We start from the raw sequence: 10,000 nt of genomic DNA on the forward strand, positions 1-10,000 counted from the left end.
AGTTGGGCCATTACATTGTCCTTTGCCAGATCCTTAATCTTTCTAGATTATCAGGGTCTGGATTTTCCAGGGTAGTCCTTTCCAGTGGCCTATGGAGGATCACACCGAAAATAAAAATGTGATTGAATGTTAAAATTAAAATAAGAAAACACCAGGCAGTGAGTGCTTTTCCTTTACGTGTCTGGCTCTAGATTCTCATTCTTGGTCCTGCCTGTCATTTCTCTGCTCCCTGTGTCCCCCCACCACACACCTCCCTCTCTCTCTCTCTCTCTCTCTCTCTCTCCTTTCTCTCTGTCCTTTCTCTTTCTTTCTCTCTCTCCTTTCTCTTTCTCCTTTCTCTCGCTCTCTCTCTCTTCCGCCCGCTCTTCTCCTCTCCTGGCCAGGTCAGGGGGTGATGCCTTGTCAGATAAGGCCAGACTGCCTCTCCCATCTGCTGGTCTCTACCTGGAAAATCTCATGCATCTCATTTGAGCTCCATTCAGAGACTCTATCCCTCCCCCTCCTTCCCTCTCCTCAGCTTACTGCATTTACTTTATCACTCTGCCCCCACCCCTTACACTCTCTCTCTCTCTCTCTCTCTCTCTCTCTCTCTCTCTCTCTCTCTCTCTCTCTCTCTCTCTCTCTCTCTCTCTCTCTCTCTCTCTCTCTCTCTCTGCCTCTCTCTGCCTCTCCCGGCAGCAGGCTGATCTTTATCCCTCGGCAGATTTATGAGCGCGCCTGAGAGGTGTGCTAATGTGCAAAGCAGCTGGGGTAGGGAATGTGTTTCCCAGCATCTGGAGAACACATACACACACACACATTAATACACACACACACATGCACAGGCTCCTTCTGATGTTGAGAGACCTTGGCTCCTCACATGACCAAGTGTGTAAAATATTTGTTTTTGCATTCAGCATTTATCTCTGTGAATTGCAGGCTGTTTGTCAGGGTAATCTTCTCCCAACTTCCATGTCACGTGCTTAACCTTAACCGCCATAGAGAGGGAGTTGTTATTCTTGCCGTGGCTCCTCCATCCGATGGATGGGCATCACGTCCCACAGAGCAGAGGTGCAGGCTTCCCTTCCCTGCCTCCCATCAGCTGAGGCCAGGCACGTGCTCTGGGCCTTCAGGGCCCATATGGGATCTCTCTTAACGAGCCGCGCAGCCCCTCACGGACGGCCACAGGTTCTTCACTCATGGCCAAAAGATGTGCAAGCCCTTAGTGGTCAGCAAGTAGGAGATTTTATCCCTTAGGGGATATTTATCCCTTAGAGATTTATCCCTTAGGGGATATTTCTTGGGAGACGCCCAGTCTCTTTCTCAGAGAGACGTGCATTTCATGCATAGATCATACCTCAGAGACACTATATGTACTAGTAGCTCAGTCATATGTGTCTTGGCAAGGAGTTTTTATGGGGGTCTCAGGACTGCAGAGCCCTTTATCTAACACTGAAGACCCATTTTTTTCCAAGGAATAGTGTGTGATATGGAAAAGATAAAGTTAAGAAGCTTTTCTGAGAGGTTAAAAGAATTTCCGAGAAGCTATGAAGAAGTCGAATGGGTGTCAGATGGCAACAAAAGTTTAGATGGTAAGATCCACAAGAACACTATCTGCAGAGTGTACAAGACATTAGCAGACTTGCAGATGACCCAAAAGCAGAGCGACCACAGCCTCATATTATAACCTACCAAGGTAAAGACTCTGTTCTCCACGCTCACCGTAAAGGCAAGAGCCTCGGGAGCGCCTTTAGCCCACATCTGGCCCAGGTCCATTTCCACATCCGCTGTAGCGTGGGGCGCAGAGAGAAGCCCGGGCCTGTAGCGCGGCGCGCGGCGGAGCAACGCGGCAGCAGCTCTCTGAGGAGATAAACAGCCTCGTACTGTAGATCAGATGGAAATCAGGCCTGTTTTTCTGCGCTGCTCATCAGTCCTGAGTTGGCCACGTGGGGAGCGTGTGTTTGTGTTTGCTTCTCTCTGTGTGTGTGTGTGTGTGTGTGTGTGTGTGTGCGCCCGTCCGCCCGCCCCCATGTGTCTCTGCTTAAGGGCTTAAGGCTGAGGTCATGGTGATGTCAGCCCAGCTGAGCGGCACGCTGCCATGACTGGAGGCCCGCAGCCGAGGCCGAGGCAAGCCGAGGCAGACAGGAGCGGGCCCAGTGCCGGGGTCCGGTGTTGCGCGCGCCGCGCCAAGCCGCAAGAACAGGGAGTTTATTTTTGTTGTGTTTCAGAGGAAGCGCTGCTCTTTTTGGCCCACATCTCAACATGTTTTTATCTAGTGCAGCGGTGGGTGTGTGGTGAACTGAAATACGCCTGCCTCAGTAAAGATATTTTTAACAGAGATCCCCTGTGTTGCTGAGAGTGTGTGTGTGTGTGTGTGTGTGTGTGTGTGTGTGTGTGTGTGTGTGTGTCTGTTTGCATTCAAATTTGGTCTGTGACTGGAATGTACTCCCTCCTGAATGTTTTACTGCCTTTCTGGGAGTGAGTAAGCAACTCCTGTTTGTGAGTCTGTGTGTGTGTGTTTGTGGTCGTGTGTGTTCTGTGTGTGTGTGTTTGTGGTCGTGTGTGGTCTCTGTGTGTGTGTGTGTTTGTGGTCGTGCGTGTTCTGTGCGAGTTGTCCTAACACTCCTTTATGTTGGGGTGTGTTTACTGCTCAGTGTAGTCACAGTTCAGCGTAGTCATGCATTTGTTGACTCATCCTTGTTAAGAGTGTGTGTGTGTGTGTGTGTGTGAGTGTAACACAGAAGCAGGAATCTCCCTCTGCCTGCTGTTGATGCGGCATCACATATTTTTGACAAGTAGCACACTTGTCTCACTTGTCACTGCAGCTGATTGACTGACCAAACGTCATGCCTCTGCCCAGGTCATGGATCTAATTTAGCCTTTTTCTCTCCTTGTCTGTGTGTGTGTGTGTGTGATAGGTGGAGAGGCAGCAGCCGCAGGGCTGCAGGTGGGCCATTGTGTTCAGAAGGTAAATGGCAGTAGCGTCAACAAGCAGAGCTGCATCGAGGTGCTTGAGCACTTTAGCGCCCAGCCGGCCAATCAGGAGCATCCAAAGCGGGTGAGGAGCCGGTCAAGAGGCTAACACACACACACACACACACACATACACACTCAGAGAGAACATTGAGCCATGGTGTGTTGCATATGGCAGGTCTGTGTGCCCTGGATCAATAGTAATGCATTAAATATGTTTGTGTGTGGGTGTGGATCTGTGTGTAGGCCTTGGGACATTGGGTGTACAGGGTCCTTGATGATGTTGAAGAGGAAAGGTCAGCTAGTCCTTCTGAGTTTACGGCAGTGCCAGAGGACTACTGCACCAATGGAACAGGTATTTATCGTGTGTGTGTGTGTGTGTGTGTGTGTGTGTGTGTGTGTGTTTTTAAAGCCTTTCAGTTCCTCTGTCAACTGAAAAAGAGAGTCATAAGATGAACAAGTAATTAATGGTAACTCCATGGACTGAAGAACATCTGTGCGCTCCAGTGAACCCTCTTTTCATAACATTTGTATGGCGCTCTCTCTCTCTCCTCTCCCGCTGACCGGTAGGTCTGGCGCTGCTGTCGCTGTCGGACGCGCCGCTGGTGAGTCTGACGGTGGACAACGCTCAGCTGGAGCACGGCGTGGTGTACGAGTACATCAGCACGGCCGGCGTCAAGAGCCACGTGCTGGAGAAGATGGTGGAGCCCCGCGGGTGTTTCAGCCTCACCGCTAAGGTAGCGCCGCGGCACTCTTTCTGCAGTGAAGGGCTGTGGGGAGTTACACACACACACACACACACACACACAAACACACAAATGCCTCTTAGTTTGTTTTTTGAGCTTTAGTAAGTGGCCAAGTTTTGATTAAGTAGTTTACTTTTGTTTAAGTAGTTTACAGGCATGTGATTGACTGTTAAAGTAGCTAAAACTGATCTCTTAGGGGTGAGATTGCTGTAATCTTTCTTTGTGTTATGATGTGTTTGTCAGATCTTGGAGGCGTTTGCGCGGGAGGACAGCCAGTTTGTGCGTAACTGCAGCCAGCTGATGTCCCAGAGCGAGCGTGTGGTCTCCATGCCTCAGTACGAGTTCAAAAACATCTGCGAGACCAAGCTGGGCAGCATCCACCGCCGCATCACCAGCTACCAGCAGGTCAGAATCACTCGCTCACTAGATCACACTCTCTCACACACACACACACACACACACACACTTGCACTCACTCTCACACACACACTCGCTCACTCTCTCACACACACTCGCTCACACCGTCACACACACACTTGCACTCACTCTCACACACACACACACTCGCTCACTCTCTCTTACACACACTCGCTCACACAGTCACACACACACACTTGCACTCACACACACACACACACACTCGCTCACTCTCACACACATATTTGCTCAGTCACACACTCTCCCTCCCTCCTGTGTGTCACACACAAACAGAAACACAGTGCCTCATAAGTCCCCATCCCTCCCTCCAGCATATTGTGTTTCAGTTAGAGTGGATGCTCTCTACCCTCTGCTGAGATGTGATGCCTCACTGCTATTCCAGTTCAGAGTGTGAATAATGAACTATCTGGTGGTGATGTAATATACTTATGGACTAGAACTTCTGACAATGGCCTCAGTCACTCCCATTTCATGGTATTACTTTTTAACTATGAAGTCATCATATTGTGGTCGAAGCCTCTCTGCAGTCCTGGTGTAGAAGTTATAACTGTTAACTTGATTCTGTCTCCGTGATTGTACGCAAACACTGTTATAGAATGGAGTAGCATAGCCGTGTGTGTGTGTGGTTTCAGTATGCTGAGGAGCTGAAGACGAAAGCCTGGCCCTCGTTCAAGCAGGCCAACAGCAGGCCTCACGCACTGGGCTGCATGGACTTCGTCCCCACCAACTGCCACCTGAACATCATGCAGGTATCCTGCCCCAAGAACAGCACGTCCACCGGCCGCGCCTTCAGCATCCGCTTCGGACGCAAGAACTCCTTCTTCGGACTGGACCCCGACCAGGGTAGGCCTTCTTCCTCTACTCCACAGCACTGGTCAGAACTGCTGTATGCTATTCTCAGTCAAGCAAGAGCTGTAGCCGCAGTATGGAGAGACAGATGGAGAGGCTACTGTTGTGATTACGTCCAGGAGTTAATAATTTATCAGTCCGTGTTTGTTGCCCACTCTCATGATTATTGCTTTTGTTTTGGGGGGGATGGGCGGTCGGACTGTGTGCATCACCAGTAGTGTACAATGTTAATTTGTTTTTTACTGGAACAAGTGTTACAGTGTTACCCTGTCCTCACTCAGAGTTTGTGGTGAAAGCTCTCATGTTAGATCTCTTCCAGCTGATAGGCCTTAATGTGAAATGAATGCCCCACCGCCGTCATCTGATCATGTCGAGTGCTGACAGAAATGCTCGCCGCTGAATTGGTTTATCGATGAGCTCTGCCTGTGGGTCCGGCTCTGATGTGGTTGTTTTTGGCCCTGGAGCCCCACAGCCCCACAACCCGACTGCAGGGTGGGGCTGCAATTAGGCCCATAATGCTCTTAACAAAAGAGCCGTTTGAGCTCGTTTCCCCCCCCCCTCATAATTATTTAAACGCATAAACAGCCGCTTTGGCGCTGCTGTGTAAGCCATATGTTACTGGGAAAAGTGCCATAAACCCAGGGCTCAGTAAATTAGCCCCCTCTTAAAGACTTTGGGCTAATCGGCTCCATCGCGACTCCATCTCACTAGCATTAGGCGCTCTGTGGCTGGAGTGATGTCATGTCAACACCCCCCACCCCACCCACAACCCCACCTCCACGCTACTCCATGGAGACCAGACTACAGTCACGAGAACCTTCATTACCCTGCTCCTTGTTTTTGTTGTTAGTGTCATTTTCTGCCATGATAAACACTTTGTTATTCAGCCTAGATGTAGCCTTTCCAGCTCACACATGATAATTGTTAGTAATTGACAGAGGTGCCTGGTGAGGTCGACTGAGTGAAAGGTGAGTGGAGCGTGTGGCAGGTACGCTTGTCACTCCCATCGGCTGGTCCGTTTAAAAAGCTGCAAGTGCCACGAGCGCCTGACATCTGATCCCTGCGTCTCGCGTCTCGCCTGGGTGGAGAGGCCTATGCGGTTGTGCATTGTTCCGGAACGTTCCTTTGTGCGACTGCGGCTGCAGTCTGTCTCACATCTGCTTGGTAGATGTTTGGGATTCCTGTCGAGCGGTCGGTTGCTCCCTCCCCCTCTTTGGCATACGGAGGTGATGTGATGAGTTGACATTTGCGAGTGCTAGCCGTATACATCACACGTGTGTATCAATGGTGCTGAACTAACGGCTGTTTGAAGAACAGGCCTCTGTCAATCTGCTGGGGTTATCGCGCTGTTTATCCCCACCCCTTAAAGGTGTAGTTTATGATTTTCCAGTAGTTTTATGAATCCAGTTCACTTCAATTTCTCCTCACAGTCCTCTGACTATCCTTTCAGTATGTGCATTCAAAAAACAAACTGTTATTCATACAAAATCCCGATTTGTTTGAATTGGGAACAAACAAAGTGGTTCGAACTGAGCCTTAAAGCAGTCCCATCCTGTCAACCTCAAACATAAATAACCTTTAGCCAGAATTTGTGAACTGTGCCTTTAATGCCTTTAATCTTTCCGCAGTTCCGCTCCCCTTTGGTGCCTTTTTCTCAAACCTCATTGCTCTCTGTCTGCCCTCCCTGCTGCAGTGAACGTCAACCCCATGTCCCACACGGTGCACTGCGTGACCACTATGGGCGCTCCGTCCTGGCGGAGCTGGGGCCTGAACGAGGAGGAGTGCGAGAGCTTCGACGAGAGCCTGAACTGCGGCGAGGGTAACCCCTACGGTGGCTACGGCCATGGTGAGGGCGGCCTCAGCTTCCTGCTCAAGCAGGAGGACACGGAGAGCCAGGACGCCTACCTCAACCTCTACAACCGCCTGGACAGCGCTGTCCGCGAGATGAAGCAGTATGTCACGCAGATTGATGTGTAAGTGACCCATATTCTCCGCCAGAGGGGCAAAGTACACACACACACACTGACGGTTGACAGTATGCAAATTTACACACTGGTGTGTGTGCGTGTGTGCGTGTGCGTGCGTGTGTGTGTGTGTGAGGGAGAGCTTCTAAAGAGTGAATGACTAAACACCCATATGCCTGATGTTGCTCAGTGGCCTCCTCTTGACCCCATTGTGCTCTCTTCCTTCTCCACCTGTTCCAGGCTGCTGTCCTCCATCACAGAGCCCACCCAGCCCCAGGAGGGAGACCCCCCCACCTACGACCACACCACCCAGACCATCCTGGAGGAGTCTGAGCTGGAGAGGGTGGAGTCAGGGGTGAAGCGCGTCTGCTTCAAGGTGAACGAGGATGAGCAGGAGGACTCGGGCCACGACACCATGAGCTACAGAGACTCCTACAGGTTGGTCAGTTAGAGCATTTTAGTGACCATCTCAAAATGAAATGCATTTTCTCTCTTGAGGAATACGTGCCCCTAACGGTGGGTGATGAATTTGTATGTTTGTTCCACTCCTTCATAGTGCACTCTCATAGTGCATTCGTAGGTCTTTGATAGTAACCAGAGGGAACTTCCTCCTTTCTTTACCTCGTACGGCTGATTACATGAGCTCATCTGTGGCAATTTGATATTACACCACAACAGGCTCGTCTTCAGCTAGAAATTTGTTCATAAGTTCCTAAACTGAGCACGGTGCTGCAGCAGTAAGCATGTGGTGTTGTGCTGCAGCCGCTCCGAGTGTCTGATCCCAGCTGGCTGGCTCTTTTCCCCAGTACCATCGGACCAGAACAGGCAGTACTCTGTGCGGCCCTGCCTGTACAAAGGTCCTGCCTCTGTGTTATAACAAACTCCTCATGTGTCCTAAGTGGATCCATAACGGTTGAGACAGGGAACGCTCTGTCACGCACGAAGAGCTGGAGAGGTGGGGCTCGGATTACAAGGTTATTGGGAGCTACCCACTGGGAACAGCAGCACGCACACACACACACACACACACACACACACTTGCATTCGCACTTGCAATTGCACACTTGCCTTCACACCTCTCAGGAATGCTGTCTGAGGTTGAGTGTATGAGAAATTAAAATGAAATGAAACAAGGTTGAAGAGTTTTGGCGTTCAGCTGGGAAAGTTGTAAGGGTAGGGGTGATTTGGAGATAAAAAAGAATACAACAGCCTGGAACAGAGAAAAAGAGAGAGAGAGAGAGGAGGAGAGGAAGAGAGAGGAGGAGAGAAGGTGTTGTCGCCCCCTCGGGGCGCGCTCTCTTCACACCCTCCATATCCGTGTGCGTCCCCGGCAGAGAGCAGCAATCCAACCTACCCGGCCTCCGCGTTCCGGGTCTGCCGGTTAGCGGTTAGCGGTTATCGCTGGCACCCCTGGGGGCGCTAACCGCTCCCGGCCTGTGGTGTCACTAAATCTGGCAGCCGTTTCCCAGGAGGGAGGAGGGGAGCAGGGCAGGGGAGGGCCAGAGGAGCGCTGCCAGATCTCCCGCTGGAGATTACGTAAGGCTCCTTGCTCCGCTCTGTCCCTCTCTCTCCCGCTTTCTCTCTCTCTCTCTCTCTCTCTCTCTCTCTCTCTCTCTCTCTCTCTCTCTCTCTCTTTCTTCTCCTCCCTGCCTGACTTGCCACCGCTACCACAGGACGCCCCAGTGAACCCAGGCTCCTCTTCCCTCGCTCCGATCGGTCTTGAGTGTCCCTCCCTCCCTCCCACCCTCCTCCCTGCCCTCTTCCTCCTCCTCCTCCTCCTCCTACTCCTGGTGGACCAAAAACAGCCGTCTCAAGTTCAGACTGGGGAGCAGCGTGTTTACCCTAGAATTATTATGGTCATGGAAAGCCCTGTTTTCCTCTTCTGGATCTGGGGACCGAGCGGCAGGGAGAGCTGGTGTTTTGGGCCCAGCAGATGATATTTTAAGCTCTGGGTGGCCTCTGGTGTTTCATGCGCCCCCCCCCTTTTAGCAGTGAGGGAGGCAGGACGTAGCACCAGGAGCCCAAAACTGTCTTCTTTTTCTTTTCTTTTTATATCACGCCTTTTCAACAACCCCTCCTAACGCGCAATAGTTTTTGCATCCCCTGGGGCAACATGTAGAAGGTGTGTGTGTGTGTGTGTGTGTGTGTGTGTGTGCATTCATAGGCGTGAGTTTGTGAGTCAAGCAGGGTGTGAATAAATGACTAAGTTTCCATCAGTGTGTTTCTTAAGTGTGTGTGTGTGTGTGTGTGTTTCTTGACTGAATGAGGAGCTCAGTTGGGTCATGTTGAACACTTCCTCCATTGTTTCCTCTCTGGTGCGTGCCGTTGCATTCCTGTCGCCCAGCTGTCTCCATTCCCTAACCTCCACACTCACACACACACACACACACACACACACACACACACAAACTCACTACTAAGTTTGTGTGTGTACAATATGTGTGTGGTACGCTTACTGATGCACGGTGCTAAAGAAGGGGAGATTTGGGCCAAGGCTTCAGGATTGGAGTGTCTGTCTGCTGCATGAGTGAGTCTGTAATGATGCTGTGGAATCTCCACCTGAGAGAGAGAGAATAAAACTAGCCTGCAGCTGAGAGCCCCTGCTTACATAATTGGGCTTTATTGGAAAGCCTGAGTGACAGTTTGTTTGGAAATGCTGTGTGTTTATGTACATGAAAGGGAGACCGAGAGAGACAGAGCGGGAAAACACCAACTATGCCCAACGTAAAAACCAAGTCATTTGTTTATTTGTAAACAGGTTATTGGGGAAGGCCAATAGGGGAAGTGTTCAGGGGGAAGAATTGTTTTTATGGGAATGTAAATAAATGTGTGTGTGTGTGTGTGTGTGTGTGTGTGTGTACGTGTCATGTTAAATCCTCCAGTGAATGCAACAGCAACCGTGATTCTGTCCTGTCCTACACAAGTGTCCGCAGTAATAGCTCCTACCTGGGCAGCGATGAGATGGGCTCAGGTGAGATTCCTTTAAACCTGTCTCCTACACACACCCTCATAAACACGCCATTTAGATGGAGGAGCGTGACCGTGTGTTTG

The 10,000-nt window shown here is 50.7% G+C and overlaps 1 protein-coding gene across 1 annotated transcript in view; it reads left to right on the forward strand.

Annotated features, from left to right (window-relative positions):
- prex1 (phosphatidylinositol-3,4,5-trisphosphate-dependent Rac exchange factor 1) overlaps positions 1-10,000 on the forward strand; it is a 64,831-nt gene that overhangs the window by 43,820 nt on the left and 11,011 nt on the right. The window contains exons 19-26 of the mRNA XM_042099354.1: positions 2,898-3,037; positions 3,199-3,307; positions 3,523-3,689; positions 3,942-4,103; positions 4,769-4,979; positions 6,679-6,958; positions 7,190-7,387; positions 9,832-9,920. Coding sequence (XP_041955288.1) covers positions 2,898-3,037; positions 3,199-3,307; positions 3,523-3,689; positions 3,942-4,103; positions 4,769-4,979; positions 6,679-6,958; positions 7,190-7,387; positions 9,832-9,920 — 1,356 coding nt within the window. The remainder of the gene's footprint in view (positions 1-2,897; positions 3,038-3,198; positions 3,308-3,522; positions 3,690-3,941; positions 4,104-4,768; positions 4,980-6,678; positions 6,959-7,189; positions 7,388-9,831; positions 9,921-10,000) is intronic.

Source organism: Alosa sapidissima, chromosome 7, assembly GCF_018492685.1.
Source record: "Alosa sapidissima isolate fAloSap1 chromosome 7, fAloSap1.pri, whole genome shotgun sequence".
Lineage (NCBI taxonomy): Eukaryota > Metazoa > Chordata > Actinopteri > Clupeiformes > Clupeidae > Alosa > Alosa sapidissima.